This window comes from Phallusia mammillata, chromosome 6 (assembly GCF_965637545.1).
Source record: "Phallusia mammillata chromosome 6, kaPhaMamm4.hap1.1, whole genome shotgun sequence".
NCBI classification, from domain to species: domain Eukaryota; kingdom Metazoa; phylum Chordata; class Ascidiacea; order Phlebobranchia; family Ascidiidae; genus Phallusia; species Phallusia mammillata.
This window is the reverse complement of record NC_137257.1, coordinates 652817-678386: the sequence shown is the minus strand read 5'-3', so window position 1 is coordinate 678386 and position 25570 is coordinate 652817. Positions and strand designations below refer to the sequence as shown.

The 25570-nt window shown below is 39.7% G+C and overlaps 1 protein-coding gene across 3 annotated transcripts in view; it reads left to right on the top strand.

Annotated features, from left to right (window-relative positions):
* LOC145232048 (uncharacterized) overlaps positions 1-25570 on the top strand; it is a 31908-nt gene that overhangs the window by 3489 nt on the left and 2849 nt on the right. The window contains exons 1-11 of one of the 3 annotated variants that reach the window (XM_080096550.1): positions 12570-12728; positions 14482-14618; positions 15588-15713; positions 17004-17124; positions 18091-18240; positions 18774-18857; positions 19869-19972; positions 21496-21597; positions 21858-21959; positions 22282-22392; positions 22890-25441. In XM_080096550.1, the coding sequence (XP_079952676.1) occupies positions 12632-12728; positions 14482-14618; positions 15588-15713; positions 17004-17124; positions 18091-18240; positions 18774-18857; positions 19869-19972; positions 21496-21597; positions 21858-21959; positions 22282-22392; positions 22890-25441 (3686 nt within the window). In that variant the 5' untranslated portion in view covers positions 12570-12631. Of the gene's footprint in view, positions 1-12569; positions 12729-14481; positions 14619-15587; positions 15714-17003; positions 17125-18090; positions 18241-18773; positions 18858-19868; positions 19973-21495; positions 21598-21857; positions 21960-22281; positions 22393-22889; positions 25442-25570 lie in introns of those variants that run through there. The other 2 variants (XM_080096548.1, XM_080096549.1) reach the window with 2 other exon arrangements.

Below are 25570 nucleotides of genomic sequence, written 5' to 3'. Positions count from 1 at the left end.
ATCACTTTTGTTCTTCATTTCCCCCGCGTCTATTGTTCGCTGTTTGTGGATTCAAACTGCCGCGATTCTGTGGCTGTTCGGTTAAATTGATTAGTGACACTTTCCATTTCTGGAGATTTTGGTGGGTAAAGCCGTTTTTGCTTGTTTTACAAAATGTGTAAAATTCAAACCAATTTAAACGTTGCAACTATGTTTGGACCCATGTTGTATTTGTTTTATTAAATCTTGACAAGTGGATATAAACGGTTGTAACTGATGTGGCCCCTTCATATGACTGATGATGGCGTGAGCATTTGCCGAAACGTTTGAAAAATAAAGCATGTCGCTTTTTACGTCTTTTTGGGCCGTTATATTCGCCATTAAACGAGTGAATAGATCCGGGTATAGTGTTCCAAAGTCTCAACAACTATCACAAAACTTATAGGCAAGATAGTCCTTTGTTTAAACTGCCATCTTTTGTCACCAAGTCCCCACAAACTGTATACCTCCGTACATGGCAAACCAGGAATGCAGACTAGTTCGGAATCTGTCAATCAACCTTGTTTATCCAAGTCCCGCTTTTCCGGTTGAAAAATCGTCTTGTCCGAACTTTTTCGTTCGTGCAGGTTGTTTATGACCACTCGTCACGGTTCGTTAACCCCGCTTGAAACCACGCAGCGAAATGGTAAATTACAGACACCTGTGTGTTTGCAGCCGAAATCCTTGCACCAATCCCTAACATTACCTTGCGACGAAAACAAACCGCTTTTTTAGATACTTGGTAGACTTTTTTACATTTGACAGAAATGTTTGCTTGTAAAAAACGAATGAATTTCGATCCTCTGAATTTAAGCATGTACTGACTGATCTAAGTTTTGCATTTCAAGTGATTCGTTTGTATTAAGCATCCGTGGTTTAGGTCTATTTCTGTACTAGTACATCTTTAACGGCGCTTTTTATATTAGACTTCAATAGCTTTTCTAACTGATGTGGCCATCCCCTTCTTATCACTATTGATGGCAGAAGCATTTGCTAAAATGTTGAATAATATAGCATGTGGCGTCTATTTGGGCCGCTGTTTTCCTCATTAAAATCGCTTTTTAGGAACACTATACACGGACTTGAAAAGTAATTTAATCAAAAACATTTATTATATGTTCGTTATTCTCTGCACGAAAACAATTGATTTATCATTGTCAGTTGATCATGACATTGAACTCGACTCACTCAATAGATCCTCTATCCATCGATTAAATCCGCCACAAGCTTTTGTTCGAGGCTTTCAAGTACTCAAACATGTTGACACAACTCAACAGGACTTTTCCTGTCTGTGTGCAGTTACTGAAAACATAAAATACTTTGTCGTTTGTGAGATAATGTTACCGGGGTGGGGTTCATGCATTTTTGAAGACGAGTTGTACAAAACAGCGAGCGTTGTTTAATATCAGGCCTTAAGTTTGACCGTATTTTTATATGCCCAACTTTTAATAATGTAAAAACAATTGGTTGCCTATTAACGAATACTGTTGTTGCTTTTCATGGAGATTTACATATTGGTTAAAATTGGTTTCCTTTTAGTGTCCTATATTCACAAGCATTAATTACCAGGTGCAATGACTAATCTATTTTGCTTTCAAAATAATGGTTCTATTTTGACTGTTCCAAGTGGGATCTGCATATCCACAAAAACACGATCTTGTTAGAACGTGGTAAACCGCCAACATGAAGCCGAAACGACCGCATGTGAAAGTTTTCACGACACGACAAAATGTGTATTACGCCCAACCATCTGCTGTTTACCGTTTCATTTCGGCGGGACTTCGCTACGGCGATTTGACGGCGCGCTGAAAGTGTTTGGGTTGGCAAACAACAGAGGGAGACGGATATATAGAGAGAAGGGAAGGAGGGGTGATCGGACTGTCTCGGTCCAACCCAGTACTGCGCTTAATACTATGTGTGCGAGGCAGTAGAGCGTAAAGCTCAACCCCTTGAAGCGTGAAGAGTCATCGAGTGTCATCGCAGCGTGCAGAGATTACAAACAAAATTTACTTACTGAGGATTTATATTGATCCCTTCTCACCCAGAGCATTGACTCAATCTCTTTCATTTGAACTCTGATTCATCTGTTTTTACGTCAATTTTAAACCTAGTTCATTAGAACCATAGTAAGCAGTAATAAGATGCCACACATGTAGTAATAAGATGCCCATTACCTTTAAACTTTGAAACACTACCTGCAACAATCAGGCTTTCTTTCTAAACCAAGAAAACTACAACGAAAAAAGTAAGTGAAAATGGTAACAGGGCGGTCACTACTATTAAAAATCAAAGTTCGGCTTGCAACAGACAGTAGGAAACGTTTCCAAATAACAGGGTTGGTTTGCGGCAAATTGTTATTTTACGCCTCAAGTCTTGAAACGGGTCAAATACTGTGGCTCCGCAGAAAACAAGTTGGCTCAATTGAAACAGGTAAACAACCATGTCGACGTTTTTTATAGCCGCCAGATGGCGTGTTGGAGCAGCGTGTTACGTGACCGTGTTCATGTTGACGTTGAATTATGCAAGAGCGTCAAGCAATTGCGTTTATCACCTGCAAGCACGCAGTCGAATTGTGCCTGTTCATAAAACCGGTAACTTGGTAATGTAGTCTGCAGGGTTGTGGTTTGTAGGGCGAGCGTTACAGCAAAGAACGGGTGTGCGGGGATATGTGAAAGAAAGTAATCTTACTTCAATTAGGGATCAAACTCTGTGTTGCGATTGGTGGAGATTTAGGTCAACCGTTAAATATTTTACCAGTTTCTGTTGCTGAAAGTCGTAACTGGAGATCTCATCTTAACAGGGTGAAGTATATGGAGCTGCGTTTAACGTAAACATTGCAACTTGATTTTGAAACATAATACAGAACGTCATTTTTATCTGCTTGTTAGACCTCATTATTGCCGCTTGCTGATTCTTCTGGTTCGCGAAAGTTGATTTTCTCGTGCGATTGTTGCGCTTGTCGATGAGAAGATACCATGGCTTAATATTTGAACCCGACTCGTTGGTTAACCCTAACACAAATTGAAATCAGATAAACAATCTAGCGGTCCGCAACGTTATGAGCGGTTTTGTAGCAGCTTTGGTAGATCGTGGGTAAAGATCTTGTCTCTAAATCTGACACCAACTTTACGGGGATATAGATGACCTCAGTGTCAGGAAACTTTCAGCTTGTTGTGCGATCTTGATCGGTTTAAGATGAATTAAATGATAGCAGAGTCCGAACACGGGCTTAGGTACCAGTGGTGGTGGATGTTGTGATGCCGTTCCCCATGAGACTAATCTTCATGGTTGTGGCGGTAGTGTGATGGATTCACATGCAAAAGAGCTAAGAGGAGATTTATATATGCAAGCAGGTGTTAGGTTTGCTGAGGTTATTGAAGAATTCAAATTTTAACCGATTAAACATTATTTCATACTGGGTAAGAAGAGATCATTTGATAAGTATGTGTTAAACATATTTACGTTTGTTGAGTGTTTGTAGAATATGGCGTGTATGTATATTATGTATATATATATATGTATATTAGCTAAGGTAGTGAGTGTGTGGTTTTGTCATTGAATTTACAAATTAAAAATTTTAAATTGACATTCACCCAAACAAATATATATTGTTTATATTTTTGCCACAACTGGCATCTGGTGTTTCCGATAGTCGCATCATTCGCTGCCAGACGTTTCCCCCTGCTACGTCATGTATACTGTTTTGAATAAACTTGTGAATATTTCATAGCGCTGTGCAGACCCGGATCGGCGTAATTTATCCTCTACAGTGCAGCGGGTAACGGCATCTGCACTTCGACAATCAGGGACATGAGTTTCTACCTCATAACCCACATTGCTTTCACGTTCATGAATTAGTATTCGTGACTGTTCCGTGATCTCAGGTTTTCGTGATTGAACGATTGAACAACATATCTGGGATTCTTTTCGCTTGTTGTAAACATCCCTTCTAGAGTAGAGAGATTCCATGACCCAAATAACTTCATCATTTGCTTTGAATTTTTGTGCTTTGCATTTAAACAAGCCCCGATAATGAATACATTTTACATTATCAAGGATTTGTTAGTTCATTTGATAATCTGGCAAAACAAAACTATTTCCTGCAATATTCATCATGGATTTAAATGTTTCTGGTATTGGTTTAAGACCAACTAAAAAATTAGGCGACATAAACGTATGGACTGTTAGAACAAGACCTATTCTGGTATTTTTAAACATTTAGATCACAAGGATAAAATGGTTTTTTTTACCTAAAATTTGAATAACACAATACCAGGACACTTAAACAAAGTGAGCATGATTTGTGTTTTATGTAAAACACATTTTGTTTGTCAACAAACACTTTCACCCTGGCATTGTTTCGTCACAACTGCACGAGCTTGTGTCTTCCGCTGCGTGGAAAACACTTTGTTACCTCACACTGCGTTGCGTACGTAACACGTTTGTGCGTCACAATCGAAAGTGCGTTGCAGCATGATTTGCAAAACATTTGCATTGACGATTGCAGCAACCTTTCGACCCGAATACTAAAGCCAACCACGTTTCATGCGAAGAACCATTAGATGTGAACTGCAGGTATTTAACTACAGCTTCAAGAATGTTTGCAGGTTTTCAGGCGGGTTTGTCTGCATCGGTGTTCTCAGTTTGTTGGTGACTTTGTACACAAAATTTCAGCGCTATTAAAGTGTTCGAGATTTAAATCCTTGTATCAATAAAGTTGCTATCTGTGGTGTTAAGTTGAATTGTAACTTTAGATTTTGAACTGAGGCATTTGATTCAGAAATACTTCTAGATTTTCTGACGGATTTGTCTCTGTTGGTGCTATATTGTTTGTTTGTTTTTCAGTTTATTCGTGACTGTACAGTTTTTTCAGCAGTCATAAAGTGTTGTTGGATTAAATCCTTGCATCAATGCAGTTGCTCTCTGTGATGTTAAGATGGATTGTAAAGTCATAGTCTTATTATACGTTCGTCTATTTGTTCCCTACTCTGTTGTGTTCAACCAGCGTGACAACTGACTTTGTGAGTTACTTACAATCCTTCCCTTACAAGTTACTTTGCTGTGAAATTAAATTTTCGTCCTTGAAATCGTTTTGCCCGATGTTTGTTGGCGTGAATTAGTTTCAACATCTGTTGAGTATCACCATGACAACGGGCAGTGTTGGAAGCACGTGATAAAGTCACCAGACCGTGAAAGGTCAAGTACGTGATTGTCTTTGTTTGCGTTCAAGGTCAGATGGTCAAGACTTTTTTAAGTCGTTTAGTTTCCAGTATTTACACGTGATTTGATGAGTCATATTGACATGCGTGATTAAGCACTTTTGGTCAATTTGTTCAGGTTTGGAAATTTGGCAAACTTCCGTTTTGTAGGAAAGCGTCGTAAAAACGTATGTGAAGGATGTATTAGTGGAAGCAGTCTGGTGCATCAGATTGGAAAGTAATTGTGGCGCCCAACGTTGTCTCCACGTTTATTTCGGGAAAATGAAAAACAATTTTGTGTTTTATTGAACAAAACAAGGTCCAAAATAGTTTTCGGGATTTCTGATTGTGTTGATGTACGTTTTTCGTCCAATGAATTGGTAAAAGATTTAAATCTGTCAATTGCATTTAGTTCAGAATGTTACCCGGGATTTTAACCCTGTTAACCCTGATAGCTAAAGGAAACCATCGATACGAACTTGTTTTCTTACATTGTCTCAAATTATATAAATCTTTTCCATTTCAAACACAAATAAAAGTTGTTGAAGGAATTTAAACAATTTTTCAGAAAAATTGCAAAGGTTGTAGGTTCTAATCCCGCCTCGGCCTTTCGTGGTAAAATTATTGCGTTAATCTTCGGTTGACCGACTACCAATAAACAGAAATATCCAATCAAAAATAACGTGTACGACACGGCAATTTATACTGTTTGATTTACAAAAAAATCACCAACAAAATTGTGACACACATAGTTTACAAATAGTTTAGATAAAGTTAGTTAGTATTGCGTCATTTTCAGGCCCATCTTTTCTTGCTTGGGTGTTGGGCTTTTGTGGAAGTTTGATTCAAAACCATTTAACGTTGCGAGGGTTTATTCACCGTCACTTCGCCGCGCGTTGAGATTATCCAATCACGGTGTTGAATTTCCCCGTTAATTGCCCTTCCCTATTTATTCGCGCTGTTGACTCACAATTACTTGTGTTGCGTCATAAACTATTGATGCAGTGTTCCTGGTTTCCGCTGCGTGTTTAACTTTGTAATTCTCGTGACAGAACGAGCTTAAGTAAACATTGACCGACTGGTTGCTCGTGGATTCACATGTGGTGTTTCAGTTTATTTTTTCCGCTTGTTGAACTGGTGGCGTGGAATAATCTGTCACTTAAAAGTTTTTGTTGTATCTTAGCCGCTTCCAAAGTCGTTTTCATATGCGGCTTTTGAAATATCGTTAGATCAGGGCTTCTCAAACTGTAGGACGCGACCCAAAAAATACAATTTTGGGTTCGCGAAACATCATGCGTTATTAAGTCATTGTCACAATATAAATGGTAACTTTATTGTTTAAACATCATTCACGAGTATAGGCTATACCCATCAAGGGGTCGCATAGAAATTGCTTTTCTAAAATGAGGTTGCAGAGCAGAAAAGTTTGAGAGCCCTAGTTTAGATAGCAACAACACGTTGATAGTTGTGGAAAGCGTTAGAATTGTTGGTTTCATCCACTACAAAAAGGTGCTTTGCAGTTTTGAGGGAAATTTTAGTTTTTCAGTCCCAGTTCTTTATGGATTATTGGATTGAAGAGATTACTGAGTCGTTTTGCTCCCAATTACTGGATTACGTAATAACAATAGACAAGCAGACACTGGGGCGCCATCACTGACAATGCAAGCCCGAAAGGCCGTGCATAGATTCTACTGTCATTGCATGGCTGCTGTGTGGGATTCTGTAGTTGGTTATAATGTGCGGGTATTGCAGGAGGCAGGGATGTGGATACATTCAAGACACATTTTAGCGGATCAAACTGCATTGTATAAGCAGACTGTGTATGGTTTCTTTGAAAGTTACAGTTAGCAATTTTGCAGAAGATGGACTTACCTGGTAAAAAAGACAAATTTATTATTTCACAAGACTGCAGTCTATCGATTTTTAAGTAGAAGTCATTTTGGAACACTATGCTCGGATCAGTTCATAAGTTTAATGAGGAAAATAACGATCATAATAGACATGCTTAATTATTGAAACGTTTCGGTATATGTCATCATCAGTGATATGAGGGGCCACATCAGTTACATCCGTCGTAAACGCACCAGCACGTCGCGTTTTGAGTTTATTTAGACCGCTATTTTCCACATTAAGTCATTTCGCTGTACGATTTGGTATTCTTGTATTACATGTTACCTTTCATATGTAATATATGAAGTAGCTTTTGACAGTCTTGTTTCCGTTGTGTTTGTCCTACTTCCTACTCTGAGTGCTTGCCAAGTTCTTTCAACTTGAATCTCTCATACACGACAAGCAAATTTAGCAGCATGTAATTTGTCGTAGCTCTATAACGACTTGGACTTCAGCCGTCCGTTTAATTGCCCCCCACTCGAAAAGTCCTCCACGTTGAAACCCGCTATTGTGTGTGGAAGCTCGTCACAGGCATCGTACAGCGCCACTGCTGCCTGGAGCTTATTTACCAATGAATGAGAGTTGAGAGTAAGGAGTTAAGTTAACACATGCAGAGGTTTCGTCTTTGCTGGGGTGATGCGTGAACGTGATGTGGTTGAAATTTTGAGCTTGACAACAAAGTCGTGAGCCAACACGCCAACTGGCACCTGAGATCAATCCAGGGGCACAGTTTGTCTCAGTTCTGAGAGAAAGCAAACCGTAAAAATTGAAATACAACTGAAGCTTAAACAGAGTTGGAAAACAGTTAGTTTAAAGTTGTTTAAGACACAGGAGGGTTCGCAACTGCTTGTACTATGTTCAGATAATTCTGCATAAATATTTGGTAGTTTTTGTGTGAAAATTATGGGCGAATTTAATGAAATGGCGAAGTATTAATCTGTCGTTTAAAAGTTTTTGTTGTTTTTGAGCAGTTCCTAATGTTTTTGTCCAAGTTGAGTTTTGAAAGCAACTTTTCCGACCACGTCTATATGTTGTTTAGTTTGAGAACGACTCGATTTCTGCCTACTCCTAACAATGAAGCAGTTACATTCGAAGTAACCACACCTTAAACCTTTCCACACTTGAAATATTCGTAATGATCTACGCTAAGTTGGGTGACCAAACCCTTGCGAGAATCGCGTCGTTGATTCCAATTTCCGCCGAAATTTCCCGACGCCCGATGACATCGCGTCATCAGTCAACGTTCGAATGTTAAACATTGACGCGATCGCGGCGCGCGCGATCAACAATCGAGCTCTTACTCCCCACAAACAGCGGTCGTCGCTGGGTTGAGCTGTGTCTTGGATGGACGGCGAATTTGTTGATGTTTTTTGTTGAAATGTATTTGCCTCCTTATCAAACATTAGGAGAAATGTTTAGGGTGGTTTCTGCAATGAGCTGTAGACGGTCGTGGTTGTCATATTGAGGAGTTGTTTTATCATTAGCTTTATGTCTGTTGTTGAGGTAAAATGTTGCGCGTATTTGTGTTTATGTAAAGGACGATATGTTACCCACTTACCCCTTAACATGTTTATCCTAGTTTAAATTCTTGCACATACTAACAGGCAAATGAGAAATGGTGCGTGGAAGCTGCAATAAAAACATTTATACGAAGTTGAGAAGCTTTACTTGAAATTTGTATTCAATATAAGGTTGCTGTAAAAATGATATTAGAGCTGTTGGTTGCCAGAATGTGTTAAAACTTGACCTTGCAATTCACCTTAAATTTGATTCACTTATAACTGTATTGGGGATGATGTGAAGTCCCTGTACGGCTGTTAAAGGGCCGTAAAATAGAACGAGCATTGCGCAGGCGGATACTGTATCGACATGAGGCTCGATAAACACACGCCCCCATGTTTGCTTACTGTGCACGTCAAGCACACTGCCTCCAATCGTTGTGTCGATACCGGTGCTAAAAATAGACCATATAAGGTAGTTGTTTCAACACGCGAAAAAAATCAGTGATCGTGGATTTATTTCTGATAATCCTTGATTAATTGGGTCGCCTATAATGATCAGGTGTAACGCATCGGCACGGTTCGCAAACAGACGGTCACCTTACTGGTGTCAGCCTAGGAGCTGTTATCAGGCGCCTGAGTAGCTGTCTGTTGTTGGTTTAGCCATGCTGCGAAGCTGATAGTTATTCTGCAATAAAGTGAACGAGTTAGTTTTACGGCCGACTGGCAAACATCAACGTCATTGGTTTGCAAATTTCCTGATAAAAGCGCGAGAAAAGTAAACAACTTTTTGTGTCCCTTTTTATAATGTGAATGATTTCAAACAATGGCTTTTGTGGTACGATTTTGTGCTTTTGTTGGTTCCAGTTATTTATAAAATTCAGGCGTTTAAGGTCAGTATGTGTAAAGTGTTAACTATATTTGACTTATTCAAATAGAATTATAAACAAGTCGTTAGTAAACACAAATACGAAACATTTGCAAAGCAATTCACATGGACAAGTTACATAAGATATTAAGCTGTTAAATTTGTGATGAGTATATTAAAGTAGAAAACGTGTTTCACACCTCCAGCGAATTCTACAACATTAATTAAACCCATCTAGGCCGCGCCAGCACCTGTGTTTATTTTGTAACTCTCAATCATAACTATGAACGTCGCAAGCATAGGTGGTGTGTGTATTGTGCCGCGCAACCAGTTTAACTCATCCAGTGTAATGAGAAAATTCGAACAGATAAAGAAACCTGTTATGTCTGGTTCAGTGAAGAGCCCCTCGTGTTGGAGCTGCCGAAAGGAGCCCTCTCCTACTGCTTTGTGTGTTAACATTGTCAATAACTTCACCGTGTCGCGAATCTCAGTCAAGGTTGGTTGCTAGGAGTTGTCGTAGGGCGAGCTGTTTCCGTTTCACGCTGAGCTGAACTTGTTTGCTAAGCTAAGGTAGATGGTAAATCTGGTTCCGAATTAAAAAACCGTTGACAGCAAATCATATTTCGACAATTCATATACCTAGCTCCAGTCAGCTTCAATATAAATCTAAAAGGAGTAAATTTAAGTTGAACTAGATGAAGGCATCGCACTTTTTGCTGAACTGCAATTCGGTTTCATTTTAGTTTAAAATTTCAGTCGTAACATGCTCCTTAAATGGACTAGCTTTGTGGCAATGGAATGTGAAGATTTGTTTCCAGCATATTGGTAAATAGTCTGATATTCGAATAACATTTTAGCGTGTAGTAGGTATGTTAAAACATCTGTTCAAAGTATTAGACTGCAGCAGCTTTGCAAAGTTGGTCATTATGTGTTTAATACTCGTTAAAAAACACTTTGGTTGATTTCTCCGCTTCGCCCAGTTGTAACCCAATCTTCATGCATGGAATGGTGGCAATGAATTCGCGCTTTCGATGCAATCAAATACGAATTCGTCCCAGAAAACCTTCGCTTTCCCACGTTCTCAGCGCTCGGCCCATTGTGCTTGTGACGTAACAGTTGTTCGCGGCCCCACCTGCCCCCCACAAGACCCGCTATCGAACCACCATCGCTTTTACGCGCGACGCCCATTGTGACGATTGTGTTCTTGAGTAAACAGCGTCGCGACTGGCCGATTTCGTAATTTTAACGCCCGATCTTTCGCTGCCAGTTTACCCTGCGCAAGTGAATGTTCGAATTAACCTCACTCGCTGTTTTAATGAGAGTTTTGCGGCTTGTCTGATATGTCTGTGTGATTCATATAAAGTTATGGTTGTTCAACCTGTTATGTCCGAGTCTGTCTCGTTTAAGCTTTCAGTTTAGGACACAGTGTTGGTTGGCGACAGAAAGCTGCAGATGTCTCATGTGGCTTGTTTCAGGCGATTAACTGAGGTAGAATGTTTATGAAGAATGTAGTCTATCATTGCAATTTTACAAAGGGAAATTGTGTTAAAAAGTGAATAATACAAAATACAGAAATCATGGAACTGTCAAATGTAGGTTGGGACAAGAAAAGGAAAAGTCGATTGCTGTGACAATTTTCGTTGCTCTGTCGTAAATGTCAATTCTGAATTTAGTGTATAAGGGTTTAATTTCAACATTGTCGAATCCAAGTGCAACCAGTTATTTCATCCAACATGTCATTTTCTAACTTTTGTCGCCAAAGCACCTGTGTCTTTTATAACAGCCGATATAACACTAAATTACATGTATGTGTACGGGGCACAATAACTCGATATTCCCCGTTGGTTTCCTGAGGGCTGAAAATGCACCTGAATAAAAGTTATTGTCCGTCGTCTTATGCTGTAACATAAAATTGTGCGAGGTTTTAAATTATCTCAACCGCAAACATGAATTTTTGGTGATAACCTTGAGCGTTTTGTTTAGTAATATTCTTATTAATGTTTCGCTACCATCGCCTCTTGTTCACTTCACGATAACGTGTAGATACTCTGGATTAATTGGGACATGTGAGGTAATTGTTATGTGAAAAACTTGCACCTAACCATCGTAAGCGCACGTTCCCGTGAAATTATCGTTCCCTTTTACTTTGGATCACCGGCAATTAGTCTAGCCAGTGTTTACAGGGTGGGGCACAAAAACAAATACAAGTCTAATTGTGCGATGCCTCACGATCTAATCATTGTTACAGCGCAAATTATTTGTAACTATTGCTGCTGGTGAATTACTGACTGAGAGTGGTTGAAAGTTGATTTGTGATTTTTTTCCAAGTTTGTAATTTATCTTCAGTGTTGAGAAATGTTTAAGCATGATTCCAGTCATGAAAGTCTTTTTTGAGTTTGGTAATTAGTTGAAGTGAATAACAAAACTTAAAACTTGGAAATGTAGTCTGTATGATTGGACTCACAGCAATACAACTGTCTTTGGTAGCTTTGATGGTAGTTGACCAGTGCAGCGTTTAAGCCAGCATAAAAGTGTCTTGAAATTACTTAATCTCGTAGCATTAACAGATGGACAGTTACGCTGAGTTGAACTGCATTAAAATCCGCCGCACAACAGCATTGGATGAATTGAGCGCTTCACACCCGCACAGCAGGTGGGATAGAGATCAGTCTTAATCCCGACCTACAGGGTCAGTAAGGTTATCGACCGTTCCACCTCGCGTTTGGCCGAAACAGATTTACTGCTTTATGCATTGTATTGCGTTACTGGTTTTAGTGGCTTGCCACCTGTGAGGAACAAAGTGGGTGAAGAACCACTGGTTTTTACGAGGTTTAAAGTGGAATTTTGCTTTATGTCGTCGGTTTGATTTTAAATCTGTCGGCTGTTTTGGTCAGTTTTGTTGCCTGTAAAGTCTGGTGTGTTGCATCTTCAATCAGTTTACGAAAGCTTATTGGATTTTACATTGAAATTGGAGTTACGTTAAAACGCTTGACTTCAGGAGTTATAGAATTTATCTGCTGGTTTTGTTTGTCTCAAGTAAACTTTCTGTATTTGCCAAGCAAATTGATGTCTGGACATTAAATTGATCAAATCTGTTTCGTCTTCAAAGGTTTTGTTTTATTTGTTTAAATTTTGTTGCTAAATGATTTGAGTTTGTGATGGGAAATAATTCGGCAAAGCAAAACCGGGACAACTTTAGTCGGAGTCCCTCGAAAAGATGGAGAAAAAGTCAGAGACCGAGAGATTATTACAAAGGTAAGTTACAACGTTAACAAGACCCCTCAGAGTTGTAAGTCGGGCCGGGTTCGAAAGAAACGGGTTTGATTCGGACCTCACTTCACGTTTTGTGTCCGTAATTTAAAAAAAATACCTTGCTAAGTAGCTAGTTGCTGGACTCAGCCTAATGTCCAACAGCCCTAAAAGGTCTTGTGCATGCCTGTTTTATTGTAGGCCTGTCAATCAAAAGGGTTAAAACGGACTTCTCAAAAACAATTCGGGGTTGGGCCGCTACACAAGATTACCCAAAAACTGTTTTTTTTCAGGGCAGATGTGAAAACTGAAGCTTAAAACAACCCGCTTGCTCGTTGAGTAAAAGTTAAACCTGCGATTGTTACAACGACGTGTTGTTTCAACAAACATTACAACAACACGATTCTTGTCAAGGCGTTATGCGTCACACTTTATTGAAAGCTTGATCAATATTTGCAACTACTCCGGTGAATTATGATGTAATAATACGAAATCGACAACTTCTGTTGGTTTTACTCGCTATTAAACTTAACTAGGGGTGTTGCCTGCCTTGTATGACGTCATTGTGTGAATTTTCGTCATTCATGTGTGCTAAGGGCGGTACACTTGGTTGACCTTAAGTAACCTTTTCTTACAATATCTTTTCAAGACAAAGTTCAGTTTGGGTGTTTTGGAATTATTACGTCACTTTGGGTGTTTTTTGGAATTATTACGTCACTTTTGGGGTTTTCGAATTATTTCGTCATAACTCATAACAAGCTTGTTGGCGAAAGATAAGTGGATTTAAATAAAACACTTGAGTGGTTAATGACCATATATTTTTCATGTTTGAGCTTTGTTAGATAATATAAGTTTTTGTAAAATGTAATCGATACCTGAATTGTCGTTATCCCAGTTTCTGTTTAGCAGCAAATATTTCAATATTTGTCAGTTGGTTTATAGAGCAGTCGAAACTGCTGGTGGTTCGAGCTTATCGCGTTCAATTATTTGTTTTTCATCAACGATTTCAAGTCATCGAATCCACTTGATAGTTTGAATCAATAATCCCATATGTTGAGTGCTGGTTCTCGTCACATTGTGTTGACCTGTTCAGTTTGTCAAGCAATCAAGTCAAATCAGCGATATTGATCAGCTATTGTGAAATTTATTCACACTGTTTATTTTCGCGCCTCCCACACGTGTTTGGCTGAAGGTCATTTGAAATGTTAGAGGTCAAATATTTCAAGTTTCTCTCAGGCAACTTAAATATAATAAGAAAAAAATAAAACTCGAGTTGAATGGCGAGTTTAATGCTGTTAACTTATTCAAGTCTCTTTACTAAAGTTGTTTTGATTTAAGTTAAAGTTTATTGTGTAGGCGTAAAAGTTCAATTGTTCTGAGTTTATTCCAAGTTACTCGAAACTCGACGAAACACATTGATGCGGATTTTCCAAAACTTCAAACAGAAGGAAAAGTTTCTCAATACTAGTTTGCACTTTCCTGGACATTATTTGAACTTAATAAACAGCAACCAACTTACAGAATGTTTTAATCGACGTTGTCTTTGTCCGGAAACCGTGTTGTAAATGAATTGTTTGTCGTTCTTAACTCTTACTTGAAAAACAACCAGTATTTTGATTAGTATTACACCAGTTGAACGACAATTTTGTTAAATATGCAACCTGGTGGACGAAAAGCTTGTTCAGTATTTTCTAACTCCTACAATACCAATATACCATAAGATTATGCAATATATTCCAATGATTTTGTTGTTTTGCAGCTGTTTCAAACTTGGAGGAGGAGCAGAAGATCCCGGTTTATCTTCACTACCACTCCAGTGATTCGATGGAGGAGGATTTATTCATGACCGACTCAAGGACTCCTTGTCTCATTCACCTCCACAAGTTGGCTGGAAATGTAAGTCAACTTCGAACTTGGTTCTCAATTTTTCGTGTCGATTTTATGATAGGATAACTGCACTGTTCCCAAACAGCGACATGAAATGAAAATGTTTATTCTGCTGGTGGTTTGTGCTAGATTGAACTGAAACGTATAAAAAACATGTCTTACGTTAGCGCAGTTTCACCTGTTTAAATTATTATAAAATTTTACAAATTTGTTGTTCAACTGGTGGAATGCTAATCATAATAGTAGCTGTTTTTTCAAGAACTTGTATTTTTGCTGAACGAATTTGCTAAATATGCTACCTGGTGGACGAAACGCTTGTTCGGTATTTTCTATTATGAAATTGTCAGTGTATGTAGTGTTCGCAACTAAAATATAAATTAAAGGAAAGTTTCTCCAACCTAAATGCCCAACTTCCTAAAAAAGAACAAAATGCTAGATTCCATTATAGCACATATTTGTGTGTATTTTCTGACACTTCACATACTGTTGTCAATATTACAGTAAATATCAAGAAACAGCATCGTGGTAAGAGCATGGTTGATTTCCCAATGTTTTGTTGAAACCGTTTTGCTTTTGTTTTGACGTCATTGATTGGTGACGCAACTAACACGTCATACACAAACGTCACAATTCGTTTTTTTATCAAACTCTTCACAAGACTTCATCTTCTTTATTGCAACGAATTTATCAAGGTCATAACCGTTACTTTTCGTCATACCTGCCACCAAATCCTCAGTGGTTGGTTTAATAAAAAACATTTAAGTTCCAAAAGTGATAAAAAAACACATGAAAGTAAAAAAAAAACTTTTGTTGAAATCTGTGAAATGTTATGCAGATTTCACGTCATTTTTGTCACCTAAAATTTCTCGACTTTATCATGTCAACTCGATAAACAATACTTCAGATTGATCAGATTGAAACAGAATAACTTTTATTGTTGAAACCCAGTTATCAATCCCAATTATTTACTGCTTCCAGGATTGGAACGGGATGTTGCGGGGATCACAAGCCTTCAGTAAACCCTCCCGGCCTAAATCATTCGATCCCAATGTTCTGCTGCAAGATCCAATGTCGCCCAGGAAGTACAACTGCTCAAAGTCAACGGTAAAAATGTTTAAACCAAATTATCATACTGATTGTGTTTTAGAGTTGTATTTGTCAGTATGTAGTGAAGATCTTTAACCGCATAATATTAAAATCACGTTAAATGCAAAACGTCAAACATCTTGTCAAGTGAAAGAGAGTATACTCTCACTTTATATATAAAGTGAATATGTTTACAAGCGGTTGTCAGAGCGTAAAAAGCATAAAATTCAAAATGGCTTTAAAACTGTATACAATTTTGACATTTGAAACAAAATCTGACAACTTTTGTAAATCTGTAATAAATCAAATTAAACGTCTACCGTCATGCTGTTTAGGTTTAAGGGATTTTGGTCAATTTTTATTTCATATTTAAAAAAACGTCTATGCGAGAGATTGATCGCCAAATGATAACCTAAGAACGGAGAGTTTGTTGTAATAAATACAATTTAGTGCAAATGAAACAGATACAATCGCTCGTTATAATTATATCAAAACAAATAGTCAGAAAAAATGTAAACCCGGTTGCAATACCAACATGAGAGAGGCAAAATAAAATTACGTTTCTCTAAAATAGTTGTCTGCAGTTCCTATAATGCTAATGTCTGATAAATTGAAGAGACTTGAGTAGCGTCGGGGTGGAGTGACGCATAAATGACGTCAGCCTTACAAGTGGCGTTTAAAGACAGTGAAAGGACTTTAAACATTTCGAGGCTGATTCAAGCTTATCCAGAGCTGCTTGAACGCGCAGGCCTTGAAACCCACTTTAGCTTGAAAGGATTTTGTAGCTTCATGTTAAACTCATGCCGCTTGTGATTTGTGGGCAATTGGACTTTAATTACACAGAGTGGACCGACCCTTTCGTTTCATGTTGACCGACTTGTGTTTTTGATCAACTGGTCGGTATCTGTGTAGTTTGGACTATCACTTGTCCGTAAATAATTTGCAATGTTTGTTCAAAAATCCAGTTTGTCCATCAAATAGATTGATGGCAAATAAGAGTAAAGCTTAAGATTTTGACATGTTTGTTTTTATTTATCTAGCTGTGACAATAAAAAAAGTGATTCGTTACTGAATAATGAAGGTAAACAAACAATAAAGGCCCAATTTTATAAAACGTTCTTTGCAGACAAACATATAATACAGTAAAACCAATTAAATCCTTGGTAAAACAGAAAAATCAGTTTACCAATGATTTTATAGTCCATTGGTTTTACTGTATTGCAGTTAAAAAGGCAAACAGTGATCGTCAGTTTAAGCGATGTTGTTGATGGTTTTGATCTGTTACAAAAACTGTCATTTTGATTTCAGACAAACATAATCGCGTCTCCGGAGTTAAACGATCTTTACAATCCAAAAGCTTTGCTTCCCACACCCAAACAGAAGATGGCGATAGAGAGTTCACAACATGTCGGGGAAGTTGTTCACATCGGTGAGTAGGAAAATAAACAAAGTTATCCTCGCAAGGTTGTTGGTTCGAATCCCGCCTCGACATCAGGCATTTTACTGAGCAAAACCTTTCTTCGACCAAATGAAAATCCTATATAATGAAATGAACTAAAAATCGGGGGCATTAAATGGAAAAATTAAACAACGACGGCTTTCTTAACACGACCATACCATGTGCATGTGTTGTTTCGTTGATGAAACGTAAAATATTAAGGTTTAGTATGTACTGCTGGGAGCGCTACAACTTTACGCGTGCCGGTATCTTGTACTACACAACAACACGACGATGTAGTAAACACAACTGCGCCAAACACGTGCTTCTTTCATTGATCGAACCAACAGCAGCAGACAGATGAAATATGCTGGCGCGCCGGTAACCGGTTCAATGCACTTAAGCACCCAGACATTCCTTGAATTCCATCAATCTAACCTCTGTTATTATAAATCACTGACCTGCGTGCCCGGCCAGATACGTGATAGTCGCCCATTATTACGTAATAACGTTCGGTTGTTACGCCTCAATCGCTAATAGAGTGCTTGGATTGTCTGGTAGATTTGCCTCTGTGTGATTAACAGGCAAATGTTGCCGCGAATAATTGGGGAATTTAAGTTGATTAGCTGTAAGTGCTATTCAACGCAAAAAGGAGAAATGGTTGGAAGATTTACAAAAACTTTTACGGACTGAACAACTATGTCTTACGTATTTCTTCTAAACGTTTGAACAACAAAGCATGTCGCTTTTTACGTCTATTTGGGCCGTTATTTTCACCATTAAACTTATGAACAGATCCGTATGGCGTTGCAAACTATTTCTTATTTTTAACTTTGACAAAAACCGAAGGATTTGTTTTAAAAATTTTTTTTTTCTATTTGAATAAGGTTTAGGCCTAGGGTTTTGTTTTTGAGTCGCACCATTCGTTTGTTACAAATTTACGATTTTTTTCAACAGACACTTCCGGTTGTCAGTTCGACCGGAAGGTCAACCTCCGGCGATCACAACGTTCATCCGTTGGACTTGTGAGGCGAAAGAGCCAACAAAAGTTCCGGGATCGTCATAAAACTCTCACGGGACTTCCGGGTTGTATTTCCCACGAGATCGGTAAGTTGGGTGATCCCCCAACTGTGAAACTGCTTTGCGTGTGCGCTTGATCGCCCTCTAGTGCTGGCATGATTGTAAATTCGTCATGGTGAACTGGATTTTTGGTGGTGGCATCTTTCATTTATCGCAATAATCTGGTTTAAAACTTTGTCGTCGATTAGTTTACAGCTAATGCCATGTTTAGTCACAGTAAAACACAAAAATCTTGTTAAATCACATAATTTCGCCCTGATGAGCATTTATATTGTCAGCTTAAACTTGGATATACATTAAACCTCGGTTAATCCGGATTAAATTTGTCCGGATTAAGCGAAGATCTGGATAAACCGATTAAGATTAGTTAAAGCTTACCACATTACAAATCATTTGTACCTCGATATTTGTCCAAATTAGGCGAAGATCCGGTTTATCCGAATCCAGTTTAACCCAGGTTTACTGTGTGTATTGTTGTTGTGTGATTGTGATTATTCATCCGCTTGGAGTTCGTGCAAGAACGAACTTCCAACGTAATTTCTCATCTCTGCTATCATCAGGATTGAGTCCTCCCCGTCCAAGCAGCTTGCACTCTGATGTCAATTCTGTTTCGTCGTTTGTCGGTGATAGCTCGATTACAAGTGGTACGTTTTCATATCTCACTGCGATTAACGCTATACAGCTGCTATGCGCGATTATAACTGGCAGGTTTAAAGCGGGTTTGCCAACCAGCTTCGGGCATTCAACCTTGCAAACTAATATATAAGCTATTGATACCAGGCATAATATCAAGTTTATAGAGCTTATCTGGCAATTATTTTTATTCCGACGTTTCGACGTCCTATACAGGTCGCCTTCATCAGGGTAACTAACACTGAATGCGACCAGTACAGTGCACGATAAATTTACCCTGATGAAGGTGACCTGTATAGGACGTCGAAACGTCGGAATAAAAATACAATTGCCAGAAGAGCTTTATGAAGTTGAACACTAATATTTAGGAAATACATAAGTTCGTCTAAGCATCTTTCAATTGGTGGTTTGAAATTTGGTGTGGTTGACTGCACGAAGCTGGTTCGGGAACCCGCTTCAAGCTTGCACAATTTTGCATGTAAATGTGCTTGTATTTTGAAATTCGTGACAGCATGACTTGTTGGTGAAATATTTGTGTCCAATCAGCGCAGCTTTAAATGTACGGATGCAGCTTGCTATAGATCCGAATTCTTCTTATACAGCCTTGGGCTAAATCGTGGTTCGTTTTCAAGTGTTTAATGCTCTTGTTACAAGCCACAATCCACATAGCTCTTAGTGTGTTCAATATAAATCAGACATTTTTGTTAGTTGCGCCGTATCATCGACGTAAAGCTATTGTTGAAAACTTTTTACAAGTTTATAATGTCAGCTTAGTTGAGGTACCCAGTAAATTGTGAATAGTAGCTTAACTAACAATGAATTTGACATTGATTTTGCATAACTTGCAACTCTTAATTGCAATATAGTTTTGTCGAAAGTTTTGGGTTATAAAGCGAATACGTTTTGCGAGTTAATGGCAATTTTGTTTATAGTTAGGTATCTTGTTTCGATTTCAGTTTTATTCAAATATCCCCTGCTAACATTTCTGTCATTTAACTCGATCATAACTTTGCTGCGAACAGAAGCTTCTACACCTCGCGAAGTCCAGAATGCTGAGATCCAAACTGACGACGTAAAAATCGTGTCAGCGTCACCAGTGAAAAGAAGATTGAAAAGTAAACATTCAGTAAGTTTCACTTTTTACGCGTGATAATTACTCATGTGCATCAGATTCTGTGTTGCTTAAAACAATTTATGTAAGAATTTGGGATTATCTTAACTTTTAACGCGATCGGATATTGCTGCGTGAAGCATGTTGGCAAACGATTTTCTTAACCCCCTGCACTAATTAGGAGTCATGTGGTAAAGTTATTTGGGCAACTGTATAAATTGTCCTAGCAGGTGAAACGACTTTTTTTGCAAACTACCTTTTTTGAACTTATAAAGTTGGCTTAAAAAATGCATCTTATCATGGATTGGCTCGATGCTTTTAAGACTCAAAAATATTTTGTAAAACAGTGGAAACAATATCTTACATGTATTGCTGCGATCGCTGCAGGTTTGTTTTGCGAGTAAACACGTTTGATGAATATGTTTAAACCTCACTATACCGGGTTGCTATCTGGCGTGTTAAACTTTAACCTGAAGATTGTAATGTTTCGTCGATTAAATATTAATCTTTACAACGTGGTAGCGCGGATTGCAGGGGTTTAAAGCAGCAGGGAATCTCCACTGAGCAAGTTTGACACTCTATTTTTACTAACATCGTTGCACAAAATGCATCCAATTTTAACCTTCCTTGGCTTAAAACCAACTGAGCTCTTTTGCTCTACGCGAGGATTTCGTCTTTGCTGAGCTAATTTTAGGACTCTTTCGGTGCTCTTTGACAGAAGTTTTGCCCCAAATATGTTACAAAAAAACTCTATTTAATTTCTACGTAATATTTTCAAGAAACAAACGCGTTTAGATTAAGTTACAACCTTGTGTCTATTTATCATTGTGTTAATTGCCTCGTCAAAACTTGTCTGCATGTCAAAGTTGATTAAATTCGCGAAGACCACCGCTAAAGTTGTCTGACCTGTCAATCAACTTACTGTGGTCTCGTAACACGTGTTTCAAACCGCGTCGAATCCATCGTAAAGATTGTGGTTCAATTCGATTAGGTTTGACATCAGCATTTCGTGTCCAATGTTATTAAGTTGTCAGCCAGATGTTTTCGTGGCTCATGACTTGATTGAAGTGGTACACGTGATCTTTTCAAACTTTTTAGACTTGCATCGCTCAAACTAATTGTTTTTTTGCGGCAAACTTTGCAGACAAACAAAACAAACTGTTGTTTAAACGTTTAATGAAACTATTTCGCATCTTTAATGTGGCGGTTGAGACTGTTGTTTGGTGACAAATAACATAAAAAATATACATATATCTAAATCACAGCACGCCAGGCTTAAACGCGTTATTCCTATATGGCAAGGTGTAGGCTAGAAAACTGCGGTGGGATTCGAACCCACGACAGGAGAATTTCCGGAAAACATCAAATATATTGTCATGAACATCCGTAATTCGTTATCAATCCCAGTAACACAAAAAGAAAAGCGAATATTTCTTAACTAAAACTAAAATCTAACTAAAACGCTCGTTCACATTTAAACATGTTTGCAAGTGGTTACAGCGCCGCCTGGTGGATCTTAATAGTGTGTTGTTTTGCAGAACAAGTGCGACATCCCGCGGCGAGGAGCGCACGTGTCTTTGCCAAATATCGACGATCTGGAAAATTACGAAGTTCGGGAGGATTTACTCACAACGAGTGAGGTAAAACGCAACACTTAAATCCAACTTACGGTTAAAATTAACGGGTGAATTTATATGAGAGTTTTAAATGAACATCGAAATTGAAAAGTCCCACTTGTGGTAATCTTTTGTTCTGGGTTCGAATCTCACCGCATATAAAGATGCAGAAAATAACAACGAATTGTTGCGTCAAATTAAAATATTTTTTTACACAATCAGACAGATGGCGATCGTTTTTTTATCTTTGCATAGAAATGTGACCTTGCTATTTATTTCTACAGTCTGAGGATAAGCCAATGGGCGTCCGCCATTTTAATCACGTGACAGAGAAGTCAGCTCAACCGGCAAAAGGCGGGAATTTTATGAGGGACAAAAATGCAATGGTAAGTTTCACGCCACTTAACCCGCAGAATTCAGCTGTCACTTTGTCACTTGTGGTGAAATGTTTAATGTCAACTGTACCAGGCTGGTTGGACTAAGGGGCTGGCGTGCAACATGTGCGATTCCAAACAGTTAAATTGTTAAAAACCCAAGTTCAACGAAATTTACTTATTTATTCAAACTAATATATTTTAAGCCGGACACTTTTGCTTTTTTCAAACCACCATTCAAACTTTACTCTAGTCCCCTTACATTTACTGTACATTTAACACACAAAGTGGCGCTGTTCAGTTGCAGTAAAGTTTTAATTGTTCTCGTTTCCAGGGCGACGACCGGATTTCTTCGGGTTTCTGGAGCGGAACGGAAAGCGCACGTCATTCTACGACGTCAGAAATATTGCTTCAACATCAGAATGTAACGAACGCTCTGCAACAGGTGACAAAAAGTTAAAGTTAGAAATGTAGAAACTCAAAAGTGGTGAAATCTGTGGGTTGCAATCGTAAAGTTTACTTTTTGATGGCAGAAGTTTTTAGTAAGTGGTGAATTTGACACGATTAGAATACCATACACGGGTCATTCCATAAGTTTAATGGTAAAAATAACGGCCCAAATAGACGTAATAAGCGACATGCTTTATTATTCAAACGTTTTGGCAAATGCTCATTCCATTATCGGTAAAATGAAGGGCCACATCAGTTACACCCTCTTCTGGCAAATGTAGTTTATTCCGACGTTTCGACGTCCTTTACAGGTCGTCTTCATCAGGGTAAATAGGCGAGTATATGACGTTGAAACGTCGGAATAAAATTACATTTGCCAGAAGAGCTCTGTAAACTTGATGTTATGCCTGGCAGCAATAGCTTATATATCAGTTACACCCGTTTATATACAAATGTTGTTTCTTGTTTTTAACTTTTCGTATTTCCCGGCAGGTTTTGAAAACTCACGCTCCTTACAACTCCCTGAGTCGCAACCACGAGCCAGCTCCTCCGATGTCTGCTTCCACCTCTTCACTAAACTCTCGACTCAGCACCTTCGAGAACTCGCCCGGATCCTCGCTACTCTCACTCAGTCACGTGAGCGGGTACAATAACTCCGCAGGGAGGACATCTACTCCGGATAACTCGAACTTTGTACCCCGTTCTGAGATGGGGACTCCGCATAGATTGACATTCGCGACTCCGGCTGGGGCTTACGGATTTATGAACCCGGATTATGTTGAGAAACAACACGAGATTAAACGCGCCCGCTCCCCCATGGATTTGCTCGTGTTGGGCAACAGACGTGGCAAGGATGGTTTAATACGGGACGAGTCGAGTTTGGATGGGTCTATCTTCTCGCAGGACCAGGACGGATACTTCACATCTATGCATGAGGACAGTGGGTTACAGAGACGTCAAACCGCCCCAGCTCGACCCCACTATGCGGCCCCACAGACCCCTGATGTTTTCACCCCTGGGGTCGCCCCCAACCATCTGCGCACCCCCCACATTTACAATGTCCACTCCGTGCAATCGTCTACACCCAAGCAACTTGACGATAAACGATTTTTCGGCGACGACTTCGGTGGGAAATCCCCAGATATTGTGACGTCACCGAGTGACCTTCAGACGGAATTGAAGCGAAAATTGTCGAGACGGAGTGAAAGCACGTCACCCGTAAAACCGAGACGGACGTCAAGCAAACCTCCGCCTCCACGCCGCGATTCGAGTCTGCGATCCCCGCGGATGGACGCCAAGGAGATCCTAGCCTACATGGAGCCGCTCAACACTTTGACGAAGAAAGCTTTACACGGGGATGTTCCAGATTCTGCACCTGTAAGGAGATCTCCCACTGAAGAAGTTGAAAGCTCAGGACAAACTTCTCCAGTGAGCGTTCTACCATTCGGACCATACACCACCGAAAACAACCAACCAGCGGACCAAACTACCAGAGCACCAACCAATACAAGTTACCAGATTCATAATGGTTCAATTTCGCCGCGACCAGAACCACAGCACAAACCATCTAATCACAAGTCGCCAATGCAGGAAAACCAAAAACCATCCCCATTAGCAACCAGTCAGAAACCAGAGCGGACCCTTTCCGTGCACCAACCGAGATCTCGCTCTGATTCACCATCTGATTTTGGCAAAAGACCACAATCAATGCGTGAACGAAGTCGCAGTCCACTATCTCCACTCGCTACACAGAACCATGTTGTGAAAAACCAACCAACCAATAAACCACCCGTTGCAAGGAAACCATCCCGAAAGCTTTCCAGCAAATCGACCAACTTGGACCAGATGAGAACCAGTGAACCAGATCAAGATGGTTCGAAACTGGTTGAAACACCAACGACAAATGGTGTCTGTGACACAGGCGAATCAGTTACCAGCCACGTGACCAGCCCGAGTCCAACATATAAGAGCAGTGTTTCCCAACCACCCAAATCACCAGTGACCATTTTTCAACCGTCAAAATCACCAGTTACTGTTCTTGGACCCCCAAGATCGCCAGTAACCGTTTCCCAACCACCCAAATCACCAGTTACTTTTTCCGAACCACTGAAATCGCCAAACACACCAACAACGGTTTCCGAACCACACAATAGACACGAAACTGTCCCTGTGTCTTCTGTGCAGGAATTTGCTAACAGAACAGCCTCGGAAAATACCCCTCGGTCCCCTACAAGAGCCCCGGTGTCCCCGGTTAAATTATCACTCTCAGTTTCACCCAGACCCGTCCCAGTGTCCCCAACACCTCAATTTAAAGCCCCAGTGTCCCCTACGGTCCAATCAACCTCCCCAACCCCACTTTCACCCCGCAGCCCAACATCGAAGCCTCCAACCCCGGTTAAACCGAAAAACTTGAGGCCGAGCATCAAACCGAAGCCGCAATTTCACAAGTCTCCTGCAGCGAGCACAGCGGGCGGGAAGGTAAACGTGGCTGACCTTGAGCAGCAGACCGATGACCTTCAACGCTCCGGTGTGAAAAACAAACGACTGAGCGAGCGCATCGCGGCAGACCGGGCAGCTTTTTTCACAGGCGCATCGCCAGCGACTTCACCTCCTCCAGTGACGGACAAACCCGCTATGGAAGGCGACGATGCAAAACATGCAGCGCAATCCGCTTCTGGAATAAATGGAAGCGATATATCGAAGGTTGAAGACGAGTTAGTGAAGAGTTTAGCGAGAGTTGGTCAGAATAAAAACGCAAACAACAGCGCCTCAAGTGTCAAACCGACCGAGGAGCCGACCTCTAACAAAGCCATCCCTGAAACCAACGAAAACGGGATAAAAAACCCGGAAGTAGAGCATAAAATTCCCACAGAACCGGTTAAAACACCAGATGTATTCGAGGAGAACCGGTTCGATAGAATAGAACCAACCAGTCCGGTTGTACAGTCTGAAAATGATACGGATTCGCACAATTGGACGGCAGATAGTTTGGATTCCTCGATCACTTCAACGCCGAAAAACGATCTTCGTTCATCGCTGCAGAGGTTAGAAAAGCTTGAAATAGGGTTTTTGATGTTTTTACATTGCTATGTTTTGTTTTAATCTTTCCATTAAGGCACAAGATAAATCATTGTCGACACAGTGTGAATGATAAGCAGAGATTTTTTTTCACA